This window comes from Mirounga angustirostris, unplaced genomic scaffold (assembly GCF_029215605.1).
Source record: "Mirounga angustirostris isolate CCGP_5_RB_7025 unplaced genomic scaffold, mMirAng1.0.hap1 SCAF_7, whole genome shotgun sequence".
Classification (NCBI taxonomy): Eukaryota; Metazoa; Chordata; class Mammalia; order Carnivora; family Phocidae; genus Mirounga; species Mirounga angustirostris.
The window spans coordinates 80,395,786-80,421,913 of record NW_026991715.1 but is presented as its reverse complement, the minus strand read 5'-3'; the positions used below and the strand labels follow the sequence as shown (position 1 = coordinate 80,421,913).

General features: G+C 38.9%; 2 protein-coding genes across 25 annotated transcripts in view; one reads left to right on the top strand and one right to left on the bottom strand.

Moving 5' to 3' along the window:
- GIN1 (gypsy retrotransposon integrase 1) overlaps positions 1-26,128 on the top strand; it is an 85,131-nt gene that overhangs the window by 42,277 nt on the left and 16,726 nt on the right. For all 7 annotated transcript variants that reach the window (XM_064596440.1, XM_064596438.1, XM_064596434.1 and 4 more), the window contains one exon: positions 12,142-12,316. In XM_064596440.1, the coding sequence (XP_064452510.1) occupies positions 12,142-12,161 (20 nt within the window). In that variant the 3' untranslated portion in view covers positions 12,162-12,316. The remainder of the gene's footprint in view (positions 1-12,141; positions 12,317-26,128) is intronic.
- The window catches only part of PAM (peptidylglycine alpha-amidating monooxygenase), a 283,678-nt gene continuing 266,114 nt past the window's right edge, over positions 8,565-26,128 (bottom strand). For 3 of the 18 annotated variants that reach the window (XM_064596425.1, XM_045899246.3, XM_045899300.3), the window contains 6 exons: positions 25,634-25,749; positions 20,486-20,585; positions 18,386-18,439; positions 13,199-13,402; positions 10,240-10,296; positions 8,565-9,396 (listed from right to left, as the gene is read on the bottom strand). In XM_064596425.1, coding sequence (XP_064452495.1) covers positions 9,215-9,396; positions 10,240-10,296; positions 13,199-13,402; positions 18,386-18,439; positions 20,486-20,585; positions 25,634-25,749 — 713 coding nt within the window. In that variant the 3' untranslated portion in view covers positions 8,565-9,214. The remainder of the gene's footprint in view (positions 9,397-10,239; positions 10,297-13,198; positions 13,403-18,385; positions 18,440-20,485; positions 20,586-25,633; positions 25,750-26,128) is intronic. The other 15 variants (XM_064596426.1, XM_045899256.3, XM_045899306.3 and 12 more) reach the window with 5 other exon arrangements.

Sequence of the window (26,128 nt, the reverse complement as noted above, 5' to 3'; positions counted from 1 at the left end):
TTATAGTACAGCTAACCTGTAGTGGGTTGTTGGTTACCTCCTCAGCAACCATTTTCTTCTATGTCTCTTTCCTATCTGAATTTTGTTTAGGTGTCTAGCACTTCTCTTTTGGAGTCATGGAACTTAGGGAAAGTTCATTCCACCAAGCTTCAAGCATGGGCCTGACTGGTGTAAAAATAATCCCATACCCTTTGCGAATAGCTCAGAAATTACCATGGCCATAGGAGGTCTAAGGAAAACTTTCCTCACTCCTAAAAGAGTGGAATACAAGGACTGATGGATATATCTTTGCAAATCTATTGTTATTTCTGAAAAAGAAAACACTATTGTTCTTGTATTTCTGAATCCTTTTGTGGGGGGTGATATAGATACGGGGAAAGTAGGGGAGGCTCTCTCAAATTTTCAGACACCTACCAGAGACACTTTCATATCACATAGAAAGAACATTCTAGAGTATGAACCAACATAGAGGAAAACAGCTGAAGGCGAAACAGAGAGAGAGAGATCTGATGTTATTTTCAGTGTCCCTAGGTCCTCTTTTGTGAGACAATGAACCGATAAATTTCTTTCTTATTTTACACAATTATACTCAGTAAGATAAGAATTTTGAAAGGGGACGACTGTTAGGCATCTGGAAAAATGTCTAGAAGCTGGAAAGACAGTAAGAACATGGCCATTTGAGAAAGAAGTCGAATGTGGCTTCTTGGAGTGAGGATGATGAGGTGAATTGGGGTGGGGGTGGGTGGGTGGGGGGGCTGTGATGAGGCTGGAGAAGTAAGCAGCCCCTGGGGCCAAAAGTCTTACTGGTGTTCACCATGCTTTTCTAAGCTGAAACAAAATTCAGAGCCTTAGTGAAATTCTTAAAGATTTCTGTGAATTTTATGACTGTTGGGAAATATAATAAATTAGACTTCATCACAATTAAAAACCCTTTGAAAAACAAGGTTCAGAGAATGAAAAGCTATAACTCATATACTGGGATAAAAGATTTGCAAATCAGGGCGCCTGGGTGGCTCAGTCAGTTAAGCTTCTGACTCTTGATTTTGGCTCAGGTCATGATCTCAGGGTCATGAGATCGAGCCCCACCCAGCACGGAATCTGTTTGTCCCTCTCACTCTGCTCGTCCCCCAACTCGCTCTCTTGCGTTCTCTCTCAAATACATAAGTAAGTAAAATCTTAAAAAAAAAGACTTTGGGGCGCCTGGGTGGCTCGGATGGTTGAGTGTCTGCCTTCGGCTCGGGTCACGATCCTAGGGTCCTGGGATCGAGTCCCGCATCGGGCTCCCTGCAAGGCGGGGAGCCTGCTTCTCCCTCTGCCTCTGCCTCTCTCTCTGTCTCTCTCTGACTCTCATGAATAAGTAAATAAAACATTAAAAAAAAAAGACTTTAAAAAATATTTGCAGATCAAATATCTGATAAGGGACATTTATCATATATATATGATAACTATATATATAGTGTATTTTTATATATAAATAACACCCCATTTTCTAAGAATTTGGACTAACTTGAGATATTTTTACAAGTATAATTTACTTTGTCCTATTCAATAAAGTAATTATTTTTTACTTTTACTAACAGTCAAGTAAATTCATATGCAATAAAATGAAGTATATCAAATGTAGTTAAATCCAAATTACTCCTAATGGTTTTGAAACCCTTCTTGTTGAGCCAGCTTGGCTTTCCAGCCCTTCCACCACTGTACTCCTAAACTACCCTGAGCTGTAGCCATATTGCTAATCCCCTAATATGACCAGCATTGTCCCTCAGTTCTCCTCTCTCTTACTCAAATATCACTTTCTTTATGAAAACTCTGTTCTTCTGTCAGAAGTTTGATAGCATTTTGCATGTATTCTTCTTATGCCTTATACTGCAATTATTGATGGGCTTGTTCTAGTTCCTTTGCTAGATTACAAACCTGCAAAGGCAAGACTATGCCTTTTTTATCTTTGCATTTTGCACATATTGAAGCTTAATCAATGTCTGTTGAATGAATCCTTTCCCTTTTCATTTATTTAATTTTTATTGGATTACCTGGGTGCACAGTTTCTGACAGATGTGAGAATCATAGTAACATTTTTGGGAAAGGAGCCATTCCTTGTTAATGGAGGCCAGATAATTCTCAGAACAAGGCCCTAGAAATTTGAAATTCTTAAAGATTTCTGTGACTTCTGGGAAAGATAATGATGTAAGAGAAAATAAATGGAAAAAATCAAAGTTCCAGGAATTAAATAAACCTAAAGAGGCTTTGCGACTAGTACAACTAGACTGGCCAATGCCTTTCTTTGGTTCTTACTTTAAAAAAAAATTATCTATAAATGTATGTGATAGGGTATGGAGCCAGAGATTACATTTCTGTTTTTCTCTTCTTTAATAAGAAAAAAGAGGAAACGATATACACACCACTACAGTGTAAATCCCAGTAGAGCTAGGATATTGCCTTTCACCACTATGTCCCCAGAATTTGAGTTGTTTGCTTGTTAGACATTCAGAAGTGCTTACTAAATGACAAATAGTTGTCAGAAATTACTTCTGAATCATGGAAGGAAGTTTCTCTGGCTAGGTCAGGTTGGGGCAATTAAGGCTTACCAGGGAGTCTCTCTTAGAAAGGGATAGATGACCAACAGTTGGTCCCCATACCTGGTAAAGAAGGGCTGATGGATTATTCACAGTAGCCAAGATGTGGAAACAAATAAATGTGCATTGACTGATGAAGGGATAAAGAAAATGTGGTATGAATACACAATGGAATACTATTCAGCCTTAAAAAAAGAAGGAAATTCTGCCATTTGCAACATCATGGATAAATCTGGAGGGCATTATGCTAAGTAAAATAAGCCAGTCACAGAAGGACAAATTTTGAATGATTCCATGTAAAGAACTATCTAAAATAGTCAAACTCACAAAGTGGAGTCTACGATGGTGGTTGTCAGGGATTAGGGGAAGGAGGAAATGGCGTGTTGCTCTTCAGTGAGTATCTAGTTTCAGTTACACAAGATGAGTAAGTTCTAGAGATCTGTTCAACAGTGTCTTTAGATAGCAATACTGTGTCATATATGCAAATTTTCTTAAGAGGGTAGATCCCATGTTAAGTGTTCTTACCACATTAAAAAAAAAAAAAGAAGAAGAAGGGCTAATGGAACTCTGAGTTTTGAGGGTTTGAGAGGAAGAATTCCTGACCTCTAGGATGGATTATAGGGAGGGAAGGAGGTGATGGTTCTCTGTCTGTAGGCACAGATATGAGGATCAGCCCTGACCCAGGACTTTTGGGCCTGTCTGCATCTGAGGAGGTGGCTGTGTGTATGAACTAAAAATGCACAGCACTAAATATTTTGGCACTCAAAGGCCAACTGTAACAATCTTGGGAAGTGGTCTGCATTGGGGCAGCCTCGGGGGAGCTGGGGAGCAACAGCTCTTAGGACTGGTATAGAAGACAGTATTCAACAGTGACATTATGAGGCAGCAAGAAGCAATTGCTGTGTGGACAACTCAGACTTGAACATGGCCCTCCTACATTTGCAAATCTACTGATTCCATACTCCATGTTCTCCTTTTGGGATCTGGATTTTTTTGACCACTTCAGAGAAGGAAAGGAGAGGGAAGCCAATCATCAAAAGGTTGATAGCTGACTTTCTATCAATAAGAAAGATAAGGACCTGAGCAGTTAAGTAGGATAATAAAAGGCATTTGACCATATTTGTGCCATTAGTTTCGGGAATGTATCATATTAATTGTAAATAAAATGAGGGGATTATTTTATGCTCTTGAGTAGATGCTACCAATATTTATTGGGGTGAGAGTAAGACTCAGTCATTTATAGAATGCCAGACAAAATAATACAATTAGAAAATCATTATTATTTAAGAACTCCCCCAAAATTATAGATTCAGGAAAAGATCATCAATGGGTACAAAAACCATTGGGTACAAATTTGTTGGGGAATAGGTATTCACATGGTCTTAAAAATGTTTTCTCTCAGAAACACTTTCTATAGACAAAGTAGAAATGGAACATATATAATGGGGAAATTTGTTGGACATAATTTTATTTTTTATTTTTTTAAAGATTTTATTTATTTATTAGAGAGAGAGAGAGCATAAATTTGGGGGGGCAAAGGGAGACGGAGAAGCAGACTCCCTTCTGAGCAGGGGGCGGGATGCAGGGCTCGATCCCAGGACCCTGAAATCATGACCTGAGCTGAAGGCAAGACGCTTAACCGACTGACACATCCAGGTGCCCTGGACATCGTTTTACTTAAGTGATCAAATGGTCAAATGTAGTGATCATAACCAATAATGGGACAAACTGACATTGAGTGCCTCCTAATATGAGGCAGTGGGAGGTAGGCATCATCACAGTTATAAATCAATCATGGGGAAAAAGATGAAGTTACAGTGGGAGCCCTGGTGCAAAATGATTGGCCTGGACTATCATAAGGCAGTTGCCTTATCTCTTTTCTTGATTGAAAGCTACCTGTTTCCATCAACCTTAGATGAGTAGAAATCATAGTATAAAATACAGCTTGTAGGTCTCAAATCTTTGCTCTTGGTTTTTTTGTATATTTTTGATTGTCATTGTTATTGTGACAGGTCCAAATTGAGCATTTCTTCTGGTATTCAGTATTGTTTCTGGGAATTTGAGATTATCTTCATTTATACACTGGTACAGACTTAATCACTCAATATCCCTTTTTAATGTAATAATTTAAATACCACACAAATAGCCATTTCAGTAAACCTCTTTATCTAAGAAACATAACGTTAGTGCCTATCTTCTGTTTTTTCTTACCAGAATCTACCCTTATTCAACTGGCAATAATATCTGAAGTTTTCTTGGGGAAGCAAATTCTCTATAAATCATCAGTGTTGTTACTATGGGATGTGACTCTGCCCTGGTTCTATGTATCACACTTTCCCTGCCTAGGGTGATTGGTTCTAAAGTTGCACAGGGATCAAATCAGGCCAGTTAGTCAATGTATTGGAACTCTTCAGAAAGGGAAGGTATCTCCCTCAGAGTTAATGCTGGTAGGATTTAAACTCAGAGCTGCTGGTTGCCACCTTTATTACTACATGGGTGGAGAAATAAAGTGCATGCATAAAAGTGAATCCTATAGAAAAGAAAGACAAACTGAAGGATGAAGGGAGGCAAATTCCTGATAGCATCTTCTGAGTCTCTGGATCTAGCCATGCCTGAGCTTTTCAGTTAGGTGAACTAATAAATAATAATACTCTATCTTGATAAATTATTAATTTTTGATTATTTTCATTATCGTTATTAATTTTTAATAAGTAAGAATTGTTCTTAAAACGGAGTTGAGTCATGATTTATGACTAAAGAAGTCTCATACAATGGTATATAATCAGATCTAGTACTTGGAATTTCAGAACTTTCTCCTCTTAACCCAGGGTTCTTTCCAAACTCAATATTGGCTAAGACTGGGCTGCACTGTTGAATAAAACTACCTCCTTATCTGGAAGTTAGTTCTAAGAACCAGTGCATTTGTGCTGTTCCATCCATTTGCATGCTTACTTCAGTTCCTGGACAATATATATTTTTAAAGACATGGAGAATGATATTAGTGTAATAGAGGAGATAAATAGAGCATTCTCAAGGGACTGGTTTATTCAGGTTATGTATGTATGTGTGTAGGACGAAATGCATTTTTGCTCAGACATGAAAAGGGTTCTCTTTTTTATTGTCAAACTGGTTTTTATAAACTCATCTATTTCATATTCTTTCTTCGTATGTCTAAACATGAGCACTCTATTATCAAATCTTCATTGGTAAATCCCTTCCCTATGATGGTACAGTGTGTACTCAGTTTTGTAGCACAGAAAATACTCTTTTCTTGTTTTGTACCTTTAGTTTAGATACATGATCGACATCTTTGTGCTTTGGTGTTTCAGAAATCATTAAGGCTATAAGGAGGAGTCACATTTATCATCATCAGTGTATTCTCTAGAATGAATATGCTCCCTTAATTAAATCATGATGCAGGAAAAACACACCAAATATATCTGGTGGATTCTTGCCTTTAGGTGTGATTTTAAAAGAGAAAATAAGACTAGCGTGGCGGCCTGTGGAGGGCATCACTTGTATTTTGACTTTGGGATAATCAGTGTTAAGGGAACTGAAGGGAGAAGTTGCTGGTAGGTAAGTTCTGGCTGGGAAGATAATTTGCACCTGCAGTTTTTGTGATGTGGCTTTGAGGAAGTGGGGTCAATGATTTCCAGGCCTCTCACTCTACAGAGACCATATTATTTGAGAAAATGGCTTTGTGTGCCTAATAATTGTTTTAAGGCTTAAATGCTCTCTGTAGGACTGTATTTCCTGGAAATGGTCTGTAGAACACCTGGGTCCAAATCACCAGGGGTGCTTCTTAAAAATGCAGCGATCTGGGCCCCACCCAATGTACTGAATCAGAAACTCTGGGAATGGGACCAAGAGTCAGTCCTCTTAAAGTAAGTACCCACGGTTGATACTTACATTTACTGAAGTCTGAGAAGTATGCTATAGGCAACACCAATTTTGACTTACATCAACTTTGAGCTACTAGGTAGATGACAGTCTGGGGAATAAGCCCTAAAACCAAATCTATGGCTTCCCTTGTCATCCAGCTACTTAAATATTCAATTTATGTAACATTTGAGTGAAAGTTGAAAGATGCATGGGAATTTTGAAAAAGAATATGCTGATTGAATAAACTAAGAAGAAAGCTTAGAACAAAAGATTTTATGCATATGATAATTCAGGGCCAATTCAGCAAATGACAGAGCTATTCTTTTACCTCCCCCAAATAATACTTTCCGGATAACTTAATGTAAAAAAAAAAAAAAAAAAATCAAAGCCCAGCTGTTTCTCTTTGCCTTTTTAATAAGTCAATTATGCCTATTTTAATGATCCAATTTAGAACATTGAACAATTAAGGTAGTCAGATCTTGGTACTAATGGTCAAATCAAAATACGCCAGACCCCATCTTCTCTCTCCAAACATTTGTAAACCATAATTTATGTGAAAATATAGCTATCTGCTTGTAGTAATTGGCAGAGTAGAACAGCTGTTCTCAAAGATAGTGGTTTTTCAACGCTGAATGCACATTAGAATTACCCAGAGAAATTAAAAAGCATGACCTCTACCAATATCCTCCTCTAAGTCAACCACATCAGGATCTCTGGAAGGAGTGCCCATTTTTTTCTTAAATTCCCCAGGTGATTCTACTGTGAAGCCAGGGATGGGATCTACTTCTTTAAGCGCGTCCCAGGCGGTGCAATCTCTAAGTGTCTCAGTAAATGAAGTTCAGCTAAGAACAATAATCAGCGGAGAGATTGCTTGGATTCCTTTCTCACCTCCTTATAATTTATTATTTTTATTATTATTATTTTTGCATCCATTGAGTCATCTAAACTGTTTAGGAACAAGACTAGGAGTAGATAACATTTAAAAAAGTAGCTTATGGAGCTGAGGGTCAAATACTGCATCACAAAAGTACAAATCAACTAATTTCCTCAGTGTAAGCAAACTTGAACAGTATCAAAGTCAACCTATAAAACATGTACCTTGGGGTACCGGACTAATTCTCATGTTGAAATAAAAATATGTAAGATACAGTGGACAGGCACATATACACCAGAAGAGCTGTCATTCTACATTTACGTACTTACCGCTGATGTATGGAAAGGGCCATAAAGGAGTGGTCAAGCGCAGAACATGTATTCCTCATTTGAGAAGGAAGATCATAGGAATCAAAAAAAGGTGAAGTTTCCATTTGGGGAGGATGCCCAAATTAAGCTTTAACAAGAAGGCGAATATATGGGAAATGATGCATTTTTTCAATCAGATCATCTTTGGTATCAATGATGAGGGGGAAAAAAAATCTAGGTTAAGTTAGGTTTTTAAAAATAACATAACTGGAAGACATTCTAATTAATATACTTTTTTGCAAAGCACTCTGTAGTGTTTTCATGATTTGTCAATTAAATCTCTACTATGCCACTACTAAGATGCCTCAATTGCAAGTAGGCACTTTGAAGAAACGGTTCTAGAGTCTGATTATTATGCAAAGGAAAGTTATCAGGCCCTTACTAAATGACGTTGATGGATCATGATGAAAAAAGATATGTTATAAAAGTAATTTGTAGTCACTGTAAGATGACTATTCCCATGAATACCTGGGAATCTGAGTGAAATTATTCTTTAAAAAGAAAACTAATAGTAACCTACACTGATGGACTGTTTTGCATATGTAATTTGAGACACAGCTTTCCTCTTAGCTAGATCACCTTTTATTAAATTATTTACCTCCTGATTGATAAACAGGCAAAACCCCTCTTTGAATTTTAAAAGAGAGCCTGGTTTTACACGTGTATGTAAAGTCTGATTGCTGGCTTTTAATTTATATCAGCTACATAACAAAATATCATCTTCATTTTAATACAATACAACACATTTCTTTCTGTTGAAGACATTGAGTAGTTTTCACTGTATCTGTGGTTTGTGTAATTATTACAAAAGTTGTATACAAAACCCTGCAAATATGCAAAAATTGCAAAATACACTCTGACAGCTAATGCTCTGAAAACACTTTATTACACAAATTACATTCAGATTCTGAAAATAGTGTTCTAACAGTGTAACCATCTAAAAATAAGACATCCCCAAAACACACCAACTGAAGAAGAAAATTAAAAAACAAATTTAAATAGAGACTTCTTTCTTTCCCTCGTTGCAATATAATGTTAGTGATTTTAAAAAAATAGGAGATTTAGCAGCTTTGTCCTCATGTAGCACAAAGTTTCTCTTTACTGCCACAGGCTGAGAATGCTGAACAGGAAAGGCACCAAAGACAGACATCGGCAATGGAAGTGCTATTGGGAAAATACTGTGTTCAAGCAGAGAAGGGGGTTATTTACATCTACAGAAAAGTCTCGATAATGTAAATGAGCAAACCTTCCATCATTAAATTCGTAATGTGAGAAGAAGAGGACCGTTTTTCTAGTCTCTGTTCACATAAAGACAATGGCACTGTTATGAACGTTTAGGAAACTCCTCAACTAGAAACAGAAGCCAACTAAATCAAAACAAAGGAAATAAAACGTGTACAGTCCCACATAGACCAGTACAGTTTACAATTAAATACGCAAAACTCTAAGCGTGCTAAAGGGAGAGGAATCTGGTATTCTTGGAAAATCTCATCAACCTAAATCAAAGGCCGTTTTCAGGAGGAAGAAAGTGAGGGTGCAGGCAGAGGTGCTGAATACTCCTCTTCCGATTCACTTCCATCATCCTCATCTTTCTCTTGGTCACTTCCCTCGGTGCTGAGGCGGTCAAACCCTTTCCGGCTGTAGCCCTTCCGGCTTGCAAAGAAATTTCCGAGGTTTAAGCCTCCACTGCCCTTGCCTGAAGAAAGCACACAATGACATGGAACTGAGGTAAAGTTTGCACAAATGATTCTCCGTCTCCTTGTAAATTCTTAAATGATAAACAGATTAGAAGTTGCAATGCCAAAGGGGAGATATTAGCAAAAAAACAACAACAAAAAACGTGACAGAGTCAGAAAGATATTACTCCACACATTTATTAAAATAAATAAAAAAGGGGCGCCTGGGTGGCTCAGTCAGTTAAGCGTCTGCCTTCGGCTCAGGTCATGGTCCCAGGGTCCTGGGATCGAGCCCCGCATTGGGCTCCCTGCTTGGCAGGGAGTCAGATTCTCCCTCTTCCTTTGTGCTCTCTCAAATAAATAAATAAAATCTTAAAAGTAAATAAATAAATAAGAAAAAAAGCTCCCCAGGATTATATATGTGTTTCTATAGGATTACTTCAGATTCATTTTTCAGCTCCTGCTTTTTTCAGGCTCTCTGGAACTGGCGTCCCTCAAGGAGCTCTTCATTTCAATGACTATATGAAAAGGTCACCTACACTATGACAAGCACTGACAGGCCAACAGGAGTGACGGAAAATTTACTGAAGACGAATGAAGCCAGATAAAAGGCAGGGGAAGAAAATTAGACGATACAGAAAGGCAAAGTAGAAAAAACTGAAACTGGGAAATCTGCTGCCAGAGCCACACACTTTGGTTTTAGTTGACGGTTTGCATTCTGCACTTAATGTTGCTGTGCTGCACTGCACACGAGGAGTTTAATTTTCTGAGAAAAAATAAGAAATAACCCCTTGCTCTTTAAAGGACATGAGCTTGTTGACTTTGAGCCAAATGTGAAGGATTCTGAAAGGTCACAGGCATACCTCTAAGTCTTCCAAGCACTCTTCCTGAACTTGCCTCAAGTTTATGTTCAGAATCTGCTAGAAAAAGATGGCACATTTCAAAATGAGTCCCAATCACCCTCCTCAACCATGGGTTCAACTTTCAAAACAAAATCAGGAATTCATAAGTGATTAAAAACAAGGCCTGGCTCTTGTCTGTATGCAATTCTAAGGGCAAAAAAGGCAGTATATTCTTGTGATGTACCTAAGGGTCAGAGCTGGGTTTGACTCCTGCCTGTGTCTCTTACAGGCTGTGCAACGTCAGTAAGTTGCTTCTCTGAGTCTCGGTTGAGAAAACCTTCTCCTCAGAGAAAAGAGGTATCAGTGACAACCCCTACCTATCTGCAAGGTTTACATGGGCTACTGCATGTGATGTGCTTAGAACAGTGCCTGCTGCATACACAGTACATGCTCAATAAATCTTAGTTGAATTAAATCACCAAGAATTTGTAATAATTTGGAAGCTCTGGTTATTATAACTTAGGAGTTTTTGTCTCAGGCTTTAGTCTTTCTGTCAAGAACAGAACATGTCCTGCTTGAGAAAGCTTTGGATCCATGTAGATCGTTTCTCTTATGTATAAGACTTAACTGAAGGCAAGGACCTGAAACAGGATATTTTCAGTCATAAAGGTGAAACGGCACTGCCCATCTCCATGAAGGATGGACATTCTTTCTTTATGGAGAGGCAGGGTTCTCAGTGGACTTTCTTTTTCCCTTCACTCTCTCGCTCTGCACTTTTTGTCCTGGCTTCCCTGAAGGGCTACCCCCTTCAGGCTGGGTCATGGAAGTGAGGCTCAGCGTTCTCCTATGAAGTCTCTAGCCAGGAGCAGAGGCAGCATCATGAAAAAGGCTAGCAAACAGTCGACGGAGGAAACGTAGAAGAGTGGGTGTGGAGAGAAATAGGCAAGAAGGGAAGAATCTGCTAAGACTATTACAAGGCCAACAAATCAGACCGTAAGTTCGATAAGCATGCAGGACAGTCCTCAGTTGGCTTTGTATCCCCCGTGCCTAGCCCAGTGTCTGATGTGGAGCCGACATGCAATAAGTACGTGCTGAGTAAATATGGGAGGTCTTTGACGAGAGTTACTAAAAATTCTCATGGATTGGACAAGAACTATCCAGAACAAACGCTGAAAAAGGGTGAGAGGCTGACCTACTTTTACAATTAAATGTATTCGATGGAACCATATAAAACTGCAATTTTTCTAAATAAAACATGATTGAATAATAATTTCATATGGTGTGGCCTAGGTCTCTGCCTTCCCAACACCCTCCTGCGAACTCAGTATGCAGTGAGAGTGCCATGTCCCACAGGCTTAACAGCAAACAGGGGAGACCCAGCCTTCCTGACTCCCCAGCTACTCCTTCCAGTGTGGCTGGGTTGCCAACATCCCTGCTGCCTGCCCCCAGGCCCCGTGTGTTCCTGATCCTCTGTGTATTTATCACTGTACTTACCACCCTCTATTGTCACCTTTATATGTCATCTCGTTTATTATGTGTCATCTCTTCTGTGAGCTCCATTTATTTATTCAGTCATTTTTCCAACAACTATTTCTCAAACCCCTAGAGCCAGGAACTGTTACTGGTGCTGAGGATACATGAGTAAATGAGCAAACGTAAGATTCTTGCTTTCGGAACCTTCCATCTAACTCCATGAAGACAATGGCTGTGTTTGTCTTTGCCCCCTGCTCACCAGAGTTCCATACCCATAACAGGGGCTCAAAAGTTCTTTTTTGAAGAGTTAACTGTATTTTTTTTTTTTTTTTTTTTTGCAGAGCTTTGTCGATTGCAGATGTAAAGCAAACCAGTCCTAGAAAAATTCCCTTTCACCACTTATTAAATGGAATCCTCTGTTTTTTGTTTCTGTGTCCTTTTCTGTGTCAGGGCTTTGCCATGGGCACTGAATCCCTGCCACGGTCGCCTTGGCCTGAAATAGAATCAGATGCTATTTCTTGATCAAATGCTGCCTCCCACCCTGGCCCATGGATTCCTTCCTGGACGTAGCTGGAGACTCTTGCCTTAGGACCTGGTGACCCAGCCAAGGGACTGCTCCTGAGAGGTGAGAATCTTGGGTTGGATTATTTCTTTGTTTATCTGAATGTCTTGAAATGTCCTGGATGTCTTATCAGCTCCTGGGTCCTATACAGTGATGATGATTTGATAAAATACTGACTCCAGTACTGGACCCTGCCTTGTTTGGTAAAGGAAGACTGATGGCCTAAGCTGTGAACTACCAGATGATCTATTATAGAAATAGTTGGTTTCCTGGGAAAGTTGAGGTTTAAGACAAGTATCCTCTATGACTTCTTAGGACTTTTATTACTTTATTACCAATGATTGTTCCTCAAAGTCATTGGTGGTATTGACTGAGCACTTACAATGTGACAGAAGCTGTGATAAATGCTTTATGTTTATTATTTCATTTAATCCTCACACAACCTCATGAGTGTTTTATCCCCACTTTATAGATGAGGCAACTGTGGCTTGGGGAGATTAAGTAACTTGCCCAACGTCATGTAGCTAGGAGCTAAAGCCAGGACTAGGAGAGGAAAATATAAGTCCCAAATAACTGACCGAGATATTTTGAGGAGTGGGCCTGTTTCTAACATCAAGAATCTCCTCCACCCTGACCCTAATTTATACTGACTACTACTTATCTACACAGTTTCATATGGAGACATGAACTGGGCTTACGCCAATTGCTGAAAGGCAGTATTAAAAGTTATATTTTAATCTAACTATCCAAATTTCTGAGGCTTCAGATATTTTTCTACTGTGATACTAACTATAGACAATATATGGAACATACATAATAACACCAAAAAAGGCAGAGAGCACTTAAAAAAAACACTGAAAAAAATCACGACAAAAGTTTGAGGATAATCAGGCCAAACACTCTTTCAAAGGTAAGTTCCATGTTCAAGGGGCTCGTTTTACTTGCCTCCAAAGGCCTTTGATTTTTTCCACCGAATATATAAGGCAATGGCCAGCAGGACAACCATCGGAATAACCAGAAGGGTTGTAATGAGAACAATGGGCACTCCCAAGCCCGGCTCTTTGATCAGTTTCTGTTTCTCTTGCATCTTCTGCAACTCTGTGGAGGCGGGTTTGTTCTCCATTTTGGTTTCAACAACTGCCTCGGAGTCTTCAGGGAAAGAAGAGTTCACAATATTCAACTGACTCAAAGATTCCAAAACCCTCCCGCCCACCACTATCCAGGCAAATCAATAACTGCTTATAAAGAACTTGTTGATGTCAGTGCATGTGGGGTTCACATTTCAATATCTGAATCTACCAAGCTACAATTACTATTGTGATTAGTACTTTCCACCCAGTGGTTTTGTACCTTTAAATTGGTTTTCTTTGATTCTGTCCTTTATTCCCTCTTGAGCTATAATTCCATAAAAAAACATATCCTCCTTTTGCATTTTTTTCAAAGTTAAAATTAACAGGCAGCATGGTGCAGGGCAAAGAATTGGTGTGCATACTGGAGTCAAATGAATCTGGGCTGAAATCCCAGTTCTCCTACAGAACTAGCTATGTAACTTTGGGCAAGTTACTTAAGTGGTCTGGGCCTTAGTAACCTCATCTGTAGAACTGTCATGATAAAAAAGACACCTCCTTCATAAAACTGTTTATCTTAGAGAAGGTGCTTAGTAAGTATGGTTCCTTGAATCTTTGGTTTTTGAATCTTATTAATGGTCAATGAGTTATTGGTACATCACATGCATAGTTGCACACATTAATTCTAGGATTACAAACTGGAAAAAGAACCTTTTCAGGTTCTTTTATACAGTTCCCAGCAAGCCATGAGGGTACACAGGTGCACTGTATATCATATTGTTGTTGATGAAAATAGCTTATAGAACAATTCTCTGATATTGACCAGTACTGGGCAGGTATTAGGCCTAATGTGCTTTTTGGGAACTGATACAATGAAACCATATAAGCTGCTTCAGGGATTTCAGTAACTACTGACTTGAAAATGAGGTTGAGCCTTGAGACGTTCTTGCCCTGTGGAAGCACATATGTGTACTTGTACAAAAACCCTAGTGTGCAAAGGCTAGAAGTTTCAACCACATATTTGCCAAAAGACTCACAAGGTTTCTGGAAGGTCAGTTTTTTGGTGTGCCCTTCTGCTCTATGATACAGAGTGTATCACATGGCCTCAGGGAAATTTTGACCAAGTGGCAGGAAAATCTTTGGTTAACGTTTAATGGGTATAGACACAGCTTAGCAGCTTGCTGGACATTTCTCCAAGGAAGCATTTCTCAAATTACTTAAGACACTATAAACACAATTTGTGATACACACAAATGGCAGGTCCCAGTTTTTTGCTTCCGTGTTCTGAGCCAGCTTCCCTCACCGTCTCAATTCTATCTCCTGAGCACTTCACACAGTTTCAGGCAATGTCCTCATTCGATCGTTACATCAAGCCTAGGAGTAAGCACTATCACCATTTTACAGATGGCCTCACAGTCCTCATGTCCTTCCCTGTAATGGGCATGGTTAAGGGGAGGCCATGATTTCTCTTCTTTGTCCACCGGAATGGCTCTTGAAACTTCAGCAGGAGAGCAGGAAAGGGATTGGCTTGTAGATTTAGATGGTTCACATTTAACCTGTCTAGCTCTGTTTCCAAGAGGAATGTAAGTATGATTCTCACTCTCCCTGCCTACTAACTGTTGTGTCTTTTTCTTCATTACAGTGGGAGAGATACGCAAATTGTTCTGTTTTATTTAAGCTCCTTCTATATTTAAGTAGGAAAATAGTAATAAATAGAGGGTAGGATTAAAAAATAGACCAAAGATGTAGATTGGTAGTCAAGAACTTGTTGCCTTGAAAGAGGGATTTGTTTCTATATGAAGGTGACTATAACCAGAGTAATCACGTAGCATTTTCTGTCATTAGGGGTTTACCTATACCAAAGACAACGGCTGTACCAGCTCCTATCTAGTTTCCTCTGTAAGGCACAGCAAGGACTGGGCTCCAGGAAAAGGAAACAAGAACTAGAAAGTAGGTGACAGATTAAAGGAATCGTTTAGCATTGACAGAGAGTGTGCTGAGAATGAGGTAATGAACTTGCTAAGGTACACACTCTGCACTTTAGAAATTCTTGATTTCCACACCCCTCCTGGTTCTTTGAGTGCCATCGACTAAAAATACTTGAACAGTCTCACTTTTGGAACCCACTGAAGTATGCTTAGATTTTTAAACGATTCTCTACATTTTAAAGAAAGAGGGTAAAAAATTTAAATTTCCCAATCTAAAAAACAAACAAAAAAGCAATATTGGTGTTCTTTCTCAGGAATCTTTATAAGTGGAGTAAAACGTCTGAAAAATAGTTATGATTTAAGATTCTAGGAATTTCTTTCAAAGCATTAATAATTCAAAATTCTGCCAATTTTACTCTTTATACTAAATTCTTTAATTAAAAATTCTTTAATTAAAAATTAAACTCTTTAATTTGGAACACCCCTGATGAAGGAACAGCGAAGAAGCTCTACCACTGGCCAGAACCTGGGGCTTCTGGAAGGTAGGGGGTGCCTCATATGATGTTTTCTATCATAGAAGATACCAGTTGTATTCCATTGAAAACAAAAATGTCTTCAAACAAGTTCTTCTGGTATCCTTATAGATACTTGGAAATAAATATAATATTGAAAAGACAATGTATAGAAGTTTTTTTCCTTCTTTAAAGCACTGAGTTTAGAAAGGGAAGCTAGGTGCATTCTTGTGTTAGCTCCCACATACAAGCATGTGTGTGTTTCTTTTCCCTGGAGAGAAGGGAAGTCCAGAGACCAGCTGGAATTGGAATAACTCAGACAGTAAAGGAGAGACATTCTTAATACAGGAATCCAGCAATTACAGTTCCTTACAGACAGAACTGAAGGCTGAAGCTTTTAGATGGCACACTATGAAGTAGCAGGGAAAGTGCACATAGCACCAATGAGATTACTCTGTCCTCCCTCCCTCCCAATTTTTTTTCTTTAATGCACTGTGCTTCCCCTATAATCTGTTGTTCTCTATAAGGCCTAAGATACTAACTGCACTAGAGAGTTTCTTTTTATTTTATTGAGACTGATTCACCATCATCATCTTTTATTTTGGGGAGGGAGGAGTGAAGGCTATGATTTTGGTGGGACATTGGCATATCTGTTTTGTCCCTAGCAACTTTATTTGAAAACCCCTTTCCTAAGCTTCTGATCATCACAAGTTCTCTTATCCCTGCAACTCCCTGTGAACACGCTGGCTCCGAAACACTGTTATTATTCGACAGTTATGTGACCATTCACAGTGGGGGCAAGTGTCATCAGAGGTTACTCCAAGTTGGAAATTTATAAGTCTGCTAAATCTGGGATGTTTCTCCCTCTCTTTTGTAAGAAGTGGTTTAAATTAACCTTCCAGATTTTGATAAAAGACAAACTTTTGGGGATTCAGCATGATTTGTATTCCTTTCTATAATAAGAAAATAATCTTAAAAAAAGAAAGATTTAATGAGAGTCATATCGGTTCAAAGAGGACTAGAACAAACCTCATTTGTGTTTGGGTATTCCTAGTTATTAAAATGGGACTGTCATGACGAGATATTTCAATAACATTTACTATTTGAACTTCTGTGTTCTGCCACAAGGCTGGGAGGTTCTCTGACCGAATGCAGTCAGTGATGTGCACTGAGGAAAGAGGAAATGGCCTGGGGAGAGCCTTGTTCATCCTTCATTGGCCAGGCAAGAAGAGATGAGTGTGGTTGAGCTGTTCTCAACAAGTCAAGCAGTATAATCTAGGATTTTTTTTTTTTTTTTTTTTTTTTTTTTGGTGGGATTTATTTAAACAGAAATGGTTTGGCAATTATCACATGGTTGGTGTAAGGAGTTAACTTAGTAATTTTTGTACAGCTCATTGTTTGTGCTCTGTAAGTGAGAGCTATTACTACTACTAATATCTTTATTCTAGAGCAAACAACTCACCAATAATTCTATATGTAACAATCATAGAAAAATAAAGGACCAGAAACTCTTTGATATGGGTGTGGTATGAATGCCACTTAGTAGAGTCACCTGGGTTGAATCTCTACAAATGCCAAACAATTGCTATTTATTTATTTTATAATATTATCTTACCCCTTCAACCTTGAGCCGGCTATATTCTCTTATCTGCCTACATAAAACCCCTAAACTCCCTCTTGGTTCTTGCTTCTTTGCATCTCTTTCCACCTGCTTTCACGAGAAAGGAAAACAAGTAAGCTTAGGGTTACGTCTGAATATCTAGGTGAATCATTTGTAAAGCAACCAATAATAATGGAATCACTTTGCTACTTAAACATTAGGAGCACCTTTAGTGAGTTCTTAACTTCACATGACCATGTCAAAACCCTGCAGATAGGAGAACATGTACAAATATAAACTGATCCTAGGAAAGGGAGAAAATAATTCGACTGGGATTCCTACTAAAACCAGTAGTTGCTTACCAGTAGCTAAATTCCATTTCCCATTCCTGATAGTATTTACTAAAGCTATACTTATTTGTATATATGTATATGTATGCACACACACACATACACACACACACACAAACACGTACACACACACTCCTTGTAGGTTATAAGTCTCTTGAAGTCAGGCACAGTTTGATTTCCCTTAAGCCCATTATAGTGCCTTATATTTGGATGGCCCTCAGTAAATGTTGGGAGGCAAATGGTGCTAAGATTGGCGCTTAGGGAGCAGCTCATCTTTTCAGGCCCCTATCACACTAACTCACTCATTTAGACTAGAGCCCACTAAGGAAGGCCTTTTCCAGTATATACTGGATGGTATTTTCCCGCTTGCCTGAGGTTAATGTACTTCTAAAAGTGACTGACTTACTTTTTTTCTCCCTGAGTGTCTCTGGCCCACTTGTTACAGAATCACTTTCTATCACCTGAAATCAGTGAATCTGAGCTCATTACTACCACTCCATTTATCAGAGGAAACCGTGGCAACATGTAGGTTTAAAAGCTCAGTACATAGGAGAAGTTATGGATAATTTACCAGATTATATTATATTTTTAGTCTGATCATTTTTCAAGTGCAATCAAGAGCCATAAAAGAATTCAGCATAAATAGCTTGGGTTTCAGAGTCATAAGAGACCAACCTTTGGTTTCTTGGACCTCAATGCCAGCCTTTTTAACTGATCGATGTTCCATTTCTGTAACAACACAGCAAAGGAAAAAGAAAATCAGAAACTCCAAAAAACCTTGAAAACTTAATTTTGACATTAATTTTACTCAGTGGAAAATATTTCTTCAATTCATCAAATGCACTATCATATTACGGAAGAGTTTAAGACAAACCACTAATTAGGTGCCAGACCCATGAGTCCTGCATACAATTTCCTAGCAAAAGCTGAAATATTTCTAAACTCTTCATATTTAAAATGAGATTTTCCTTGTGGAGTTCATAATGTATTATTTCTGAAACATCAAGTGGTTCTGTTTTCATGTGGACATCTAGACTGATGACTAATTCTGCCACGTTTTATCACCAGTCTTCTAACTCACCTAAATAGGTTTGACTAGTTAAATACTAGAATGCAAATACACGAGACATTTGTGTAGCTTCTGATGGCAGTCTTACTGTTCCAAAAGGAGATTTATTATTCAGGTGCAATATGGACTACACACAGGGTCCTTCTCTTTCAAAGCTGAATGCTACACGGCAGCGCTTCTCCACTTGGGAAGCCTTTCCAAAATGCACATATTATCACCCCACTCCTTTCTATAGATCTTGGAGTGGGGTCTGGCCATGTGTGTCATGAGAGCCCTCCCCCGGGGACTTGGATATGCATAGAGATTGAGTTGAGTACAGGCTACTAGGATGGTATCAAGAGCCTTACACCAGAATCTGAATGAGTTTAAGTATCATGTTGCTACCGATAAAATGAAGGTGCAGTCTAGATTTCTGAGGTCTTTTCTAGCCTGAAAGGTATTCATTCTTTTTTTTTTTTTTTTTTTTTTTATTCTTAAAAGCCTGGGTTTAGTCCTGGAATTGGGAATTATCCATCTCTCTCTTTGCTTTCCTGTCTGCCTATACCCTCTGGTTCCTCTTTGAGGAGGTAGGTGGTGGGAGACTACACTTGCGAGGGGAATGGAAAGCTATTGATGGAGTGGAATAGGCCATGCACACTTCTGTGCACTTAACCTTAACTGGGTCCTTATTACAAAATGGCAAAAGCTACTCAAAGGACAATTCTGAAGATCAAATTTACTTGGGCTCCAAGATCTGTATGGTATCTGATTAAAGTTTTTGGACTCCTGATTTTACTTTTGTTATAAGTTACATTTTTTCCTTGCTGTAATTTTTGCTTTTCCTTATTATAATTAGCATTTATCTTCACCAATTCCAAATGTCCTTATTATTTCTCTAAAATTGCCTGTTGTAGCTCCTGATACCTCAAATTTACCATTCCTTTCCTTACCTCCATCTTCTCCTATGGTTTGGACCCTGCCATATTTTAAAAGCATCTCTGAACCTTGGGTTTTGTGGCCTATTAAATGCATTTATTATGCTTGAATCTAGAAAGCTTATGTTTCTTAGTATGATATCAGAAGTTAGGTTAGTATACTTTTCAAGAATTAGAAATAATGTCCACATTGCAATTAGAAAATCCCCAAACTAGCTGGCTTGGTCCCAACAGAGAAGCTCTTCTGTCCCCAGACATACTTTTGAGTTACATGAAATAACAGCTCGGTATTTTGAACAAGCTGCAGCCTAAAGGGAAAAACTCAGGGTGCTTCCTGCTTGGGGTAATCTGTGTCTGACATGGAGGCTGGAGCTCCTTGATGCTCAGCAGCCCCTGCGAGCTGAAGAGCCACACGGGAAGTGATAGCAGTGTGGAAGCCAGTCAGCCCCCCTGTTTGGCCAAAGCCGTCATGTCCCTCTGGAACTAAGCTGGAATTAACACTGAGCTTTCAATGTAACAGACATTACTCCAGGCATCAAGAATTTCCTGTGGAGTATCTGTGGAAACAAGGGGATAACTGCCAGGAAAAAAAAAAAAGCTGTTTCTCTCTACTTTTTAAATATTAATTTAATCCCTGAAATGAAACCGAACAGGTCTTTTAACAACCGCCAATTCTATTTTGATTTCCTACTCCTATCAGTAAAAAGAGAAGGAAATGCAAATTTTTTTTCACATGCTTTGAGGCAATAAAGCTGAGGGAAGATATGGACAGGAACACTGTCAACACCGTACTTTCAGTCAAGGTGAACTTCCAGACAGCGTTGGTGTGAGCGTCTCCCACGTAGACGGTCCCGTCTCCAGACGCAGCAATATCGTGAGGCATGTCAAAGTGCTGCCGAAAGAAGAACACACAGGGCGGGGCGGGGGCGGGGGGGAGTGCGGTGGTGGTGAGCCTCTCCTTGAATTCTTCAGGGAAAGGCAGGAAAACAAAGCAAAGCACACAACAAAGCAATAAGCCTATTAATCAAACCAACCAGACTATAATTCCATCCAAGCAGCTCTAGGCCAAGAAGAGGCATTCACTCACTCAGTAGGCACTGACTCAAGCCACTGGAAAATGCAAAGGGACCCTCACCACTGACTTTCAAGTCTTTTAAAATTGAACATCTATAAGATTATTGTTTTCCAGTTTTGCTTACTCGGTGTTCCATTATCTACCTATTTATTTCTTTTTTTGCTTTCATGTTTCTTTTTTCTTTCAATCACTATCACATTTGCCTGTTTTAATCTACACAAGTAAAAAAAAGACCAAGTATTGATTTTTATTATTATTCATTGAGGGGAATAACAATAACAATAATAATAATACTTCCCATCCTATACGCTTCCTGAAAAACTATTTATACGTTTCTGATGAGAAGAGTCACTTCCAAGACTCAGGGCCTTCAGACTATTTCTGAAGTGCATTTCAGGAGAGAGGCAGCAGCGTGGGGATTGTTACTGCCCAGGCTTGCAGTATTTTCAGTCAGCAAAGGGAAACAAATAGAGTGTTACCTCCAAGTACGTCCTGGGCTTTACTTTTTTATTTTTTTTTACCTACTTTAGATATTCAGTGTCTCAATATGTCTTTCTTCCTGCCATATTTCCATTTCAAATCACAGCCCTCTCAGTCACGAGCACATAAGAGATAGGGGGGTACTTTCTGTGACTTCCTCGTGGCCACCAAACTAGTTCCTAGAAAAGCAGCCTTAAAATGTTGTGCTGTTGCCATTTCTGTCTGGCAACTGAAGCTTTCAAAAGTGCCACTTGGCCACCAGTTGGCAGGACATGGATGATGTTTTTTCACTGTTGAGGCTAGGAGGCCCGTCTTAGTATACAGTTCTCAAAAAAGATGACCAGTGCGTACGAACAGGAGCACATCCCGACTCTGGTCCTCTCAGGTGGCATCTGCCCGCGCCGGTACAAAGGGCGCTAACGAGGCAAACTACTGTTCTTAGCTCACTTCAGGCGGGGCAGAATACCCGCTGTGCAGATACTATTATGCTTGGAAAGTCATCAACAGTTTGTCACATTGAAAAGAAAAATGAGACAGCCATGCCAAGGAGGCTCATTCCTTCATACTATCAAATGAGCTGTGACAAACGTGCATGAGAAGAACAGAAAGCCAGAAATCAAAATGTTGCCTTGTTGCTCTCACAAGCCAGTCATTAAATGTTCATCTTTATTTTGGGTTCAGCTAATAGGTGGGAACAGGCTTGCCAATTATAGGCAGTTCCTCTTCTATACCAAAATATGTTCTTAGAAACTGCTTTGCAAAACATATGCTTGTAAAGTGCTTCATATTTTCTGATAGGAAAAATAATCTAATAGAACAAAGGTGAGGGGGGAAATGTGTGAACTATTCATTGGCTAAGGATTTTGCTTTAAATAAATCACAATATGTCATCGATTCAAGGCTACAATAACAATAAACCTCTATCTGTGGTCCTCAAACGGATCCAGGGAGCCAAGGGTTCTGTTGGAAATACTCTGTGGCCATTAGGGGGCTCAGGAGGAGGACAGTGGATAGGACTTTGGGACCTCTATTCCTACTGCAATCAGAAGGATTCAACTGTAATCTTTTTAATGAACTTTTCTACTCCTTTGTGTCATTTGAAACAGAAAATCGCATTGTTAAGCTTTAGGATTAAGCTTGAGGATCTCAGAGTTGAATGAATTTAAAGATCTTCCAATTCAGGCTTTGTAAATTCTTCTGAGGTTTCTTCTCTCTTCTGTTGAAGTACCCCTCCCTAACAAAGTCAAACTGACAAGAGAGAGAATGACAGCATCCTCCTGGGGCATCTGGTGACATTGCCCAGGGCAACCTGCTCTCAAAATCTTATATTTTGTCTTAAAAATTCATAAGGGATTTGTGTTCTCAGAATCATAATTATGTTTGCTTTAACACCACATCATGTTTAAACTTAACATTAAGTCAAATAGTTCTCTAAGAAGTTGTACCAAGTTATGTTGTAGTTTAATGCATCCTGTGGTGTACCAATGTGCACCTCAGGGGATTAAAAGGTTAAACACATTCTAGGGTCTAAAGACTTGCATATAAGATCCAGGTGTGCTACTTACTAGGTAGCTTTGGATAAATAATTTCCCTTATGTGAAACTTTGAGCTCGAATACTGTCAAATATTGTAAATTTTATATTTATTTATTTTTTATTTATTCACTTGAGACACAGAGATACAGAGAGAGAGAGAGAGAGTATGAGCAGGGGGAGAGGCAGAGGCAGAAGGAGAGGGAGAAGCAGGCTCCCCGCTGAGCCAGGAGCCTGATGTGGGGCTCCATCCAGGATCCTGGGATCATGACCTGAGCCGAAGGCAGACGCTTAGCCATCTGAGCCACCGAGGAGCCCCAAATATTGTAAATTTTAATCTCCATTGTTAAGGCTGGAGAAACAACATAAATCTGGGCTGTTTTTTTCTTTTCTTTTTGGTATGGAGTGGCAGGGATCATTCCCTTCCATATGAACTGCCTTGCAAAAGAAAAAAGACAAAAAAAATGCAAGCCTGAAGGGTGTGTATGCAAGCAGATGGATGTTAGGGATCATAGTCTTTCTTGTGATTATGGGGAGAAGAAAGTGGGAAGTAACTGTGTATCTTTTGCCCTCATACCTTTTTGATACCACTTGACAGAACCATCCTTTTTATTGTCCTACTGTCTCAGCCTCCTTGCATAGACATAAAAATGGAGCTCATATGTTCAGGCACAAACTTTTCTGAAGAATGTAATAGAAGAAGGAGAACTGAAGTACACAAGGAAGTAAGTGGTGGACAGGCACACACAGAGCTGCAGACACATTATGTAAAACTTGACTTTTGATTTGAAGGAAGAATCTCTTCTTACATAGGAGTCAATATACCATATGAGTTCCTTCAAACCAATTTAATCTTTGTGATGATAATGTAATTAAATGGCAATTGTGAGAGATTCATAAACTGATTTTCGTTTACTGAATCAACACAGAACAAATTTCTAGATTTTGGTGTAATATCAGTTCTTGTTTATTGAAAGGAAAAGCAAATTTCACCTCAGAGTTAGGCTCTCTTTTTAAGTTTGCTGTACTGACTTACATATTGTGACTTATTCACTGTTGAATGTCTGGTGAATGCTAATGTTTAGGCATAATGCTTTCTGAGGTTTTCATTTCATGGCTGTTCATATGAGAATAAGGTTTTTATGAGAATAAGGCTCATTTAGAATTTAGTTTCTTATGTAGCAAACAGTTTTGCTTTCTCGATGCATATTTGAATTGAAAGTTAATGTCCTGGGCGCCTGGGTGGCTCAGTTGGTTAAGCGACTGCCTTCAGCTCAGGTCATGATCCTGGAGTCCCGGGATCGAGTCCCGCAACAGGCTCCCTGCTCGGCAGGGAGTCTGCTTTGTCCTCTGCCCCTATCCCCTCTCATGTGTTCTCTCTCTCTCAAATAAATAAATAAAATCTTTAAAAAAAAAAAAAGAAAGTTAATGTCCTTGGTTGACAGAGTATATTATTATTAAAAGAAAAATCAAAGCAAACACCACACTAATACAAAGTGAAGACATAAAAGAAAGTTAAATCTCTCACTGTATCAATAGATACGAGGAAGTTAAAACTCAGAGGGGCAAAATAATGAAGATCGGATAATCAGTAAGGATCTGAAACACTACTGAAGTAAAATATATATTATCAATGTAATGAATTTCTGAAGGGCTATAGATATTTGATTCTTCACTGCTTTTCAGGTGAGATAGTGTGAAAAGTCCTATTTGTTGTGTATGAACAGAAACACGAAGAAAAAGGGAATTTGTACTGCAATCTTTCGTTCAGACTCAGCTTGGTTCAGTTCAGATGCTGTAACTTTTGCTAAAACTCCATTTGAGGACGAGGCTGTGTAGGCTCTGTTCTGTTCTGTTCACCATCATATCCTCAGAATCTAGCATGGTGCCTGACATGGGGCAGAAACTTAATAAATATCTCTAGAATGAATTCTGATCAATCCCAGCCTAGCTGTCAGTATTCTAACAGACAAATTTCTCAAATATTGAGGCATTTTGAAGGTTTTTTTTTTTAATATAGCAAATTTGTTATTTTAAAGAATACTGTTATGAGTATGGAGATAGAGTTTGTCCAGTGCTTCATGATAGTTGCACTTTGATCCAAGTAAAGCCAATATATCTTTACATGTTTTGGAAAAAATAACTCTCATTTGCAGCACTGTAGCAGGCTGAATATTCTAAAATCAGCCACAGGCATATGCAGGCAGTGTATGTGAGCATTCTGATCATTCTGGCAGCCCGGTCAGATTGCAGAGAGGGTACACGGAAGAGACGGAAGGGCGACGGGCATGGCGAACCAGTCAGGGTGTGTGTAAAAAGCACTATTAGAATAAGCAGTGGTAAACCATTTGTGAAGTCACAATTAGCCTTTAGTCTCTGTCCTAAACCAAGCCTTGAGGACTTGAATAAGTTCCAGAAAGTGCTATTTTCAAGTCTTGTTGCTCAACGCAGCATACAAAAAGCAAACAAGATTTCTGTTGGATCTAAGAGAACTACAAAAGTACAATTTAACATACTGTGGTATCCTCTCTACTTGGGCGAAAGCAGGAAAAGACTTATTTTTTTGGTATTTTAACTACAGTGAATTTCAACCTGCTCTGGTGTGCAAAGTCTACTCAGAACCTTAGAAATGCATACAGTGTTACTTTGCATCTGAAGAAACTGATCTAAGAACAGACAAGGATATTTATTCTAAACAAAACATAGTAATAGGAAACTCCTAAAAACATAGTTAAGAAAGTTATCACATCTCCTTAAAGTTTTTAAAAATCATTCAGGTACAAACTGAATGCCAAGATTTGTATCTTAGTTTATTCTCACGACAACGGATACCTAGGCAATGTATGTGAATACCTTGCGCACTGGCTTGAAGACATCTATAATTTCCCCACTGGAAAAGTTCATCACAAATCCCTGTACAGGTTCTTGGTCCCCGAAGAAAGGCTTCCCATTCACCGCAAAGAGCAAACCTGTGACAATACTTCCAGTTAACCTTTCTTTAAAATACGGAGGAGACTGGCCTTCAAATATATGCATGTACATTACACAAACAATTGACTTCAGGTGGTCAGCCTAGTCCCTTCAATTGAAAACAAAAGTAGAAAATAAAATACTAAGCAAATTTATCTTGAATAATAAGAACAGGGGCAAACAAGTTAGTTAAGGCACTAACCTCCTTATAATAGGAAAACCAGGAACTGCAAGGCCTTTTCCACTTAGGAAGCCGGTAGAAATCAGGAATACACAGGTAGTGATATAGATACAGAGACATATGGTTATCACAGACATCCTAGTGATAACCTTTAAGTCAGTCACTGTGGGATATCAGATCTTTTAAAAAATAAGTAC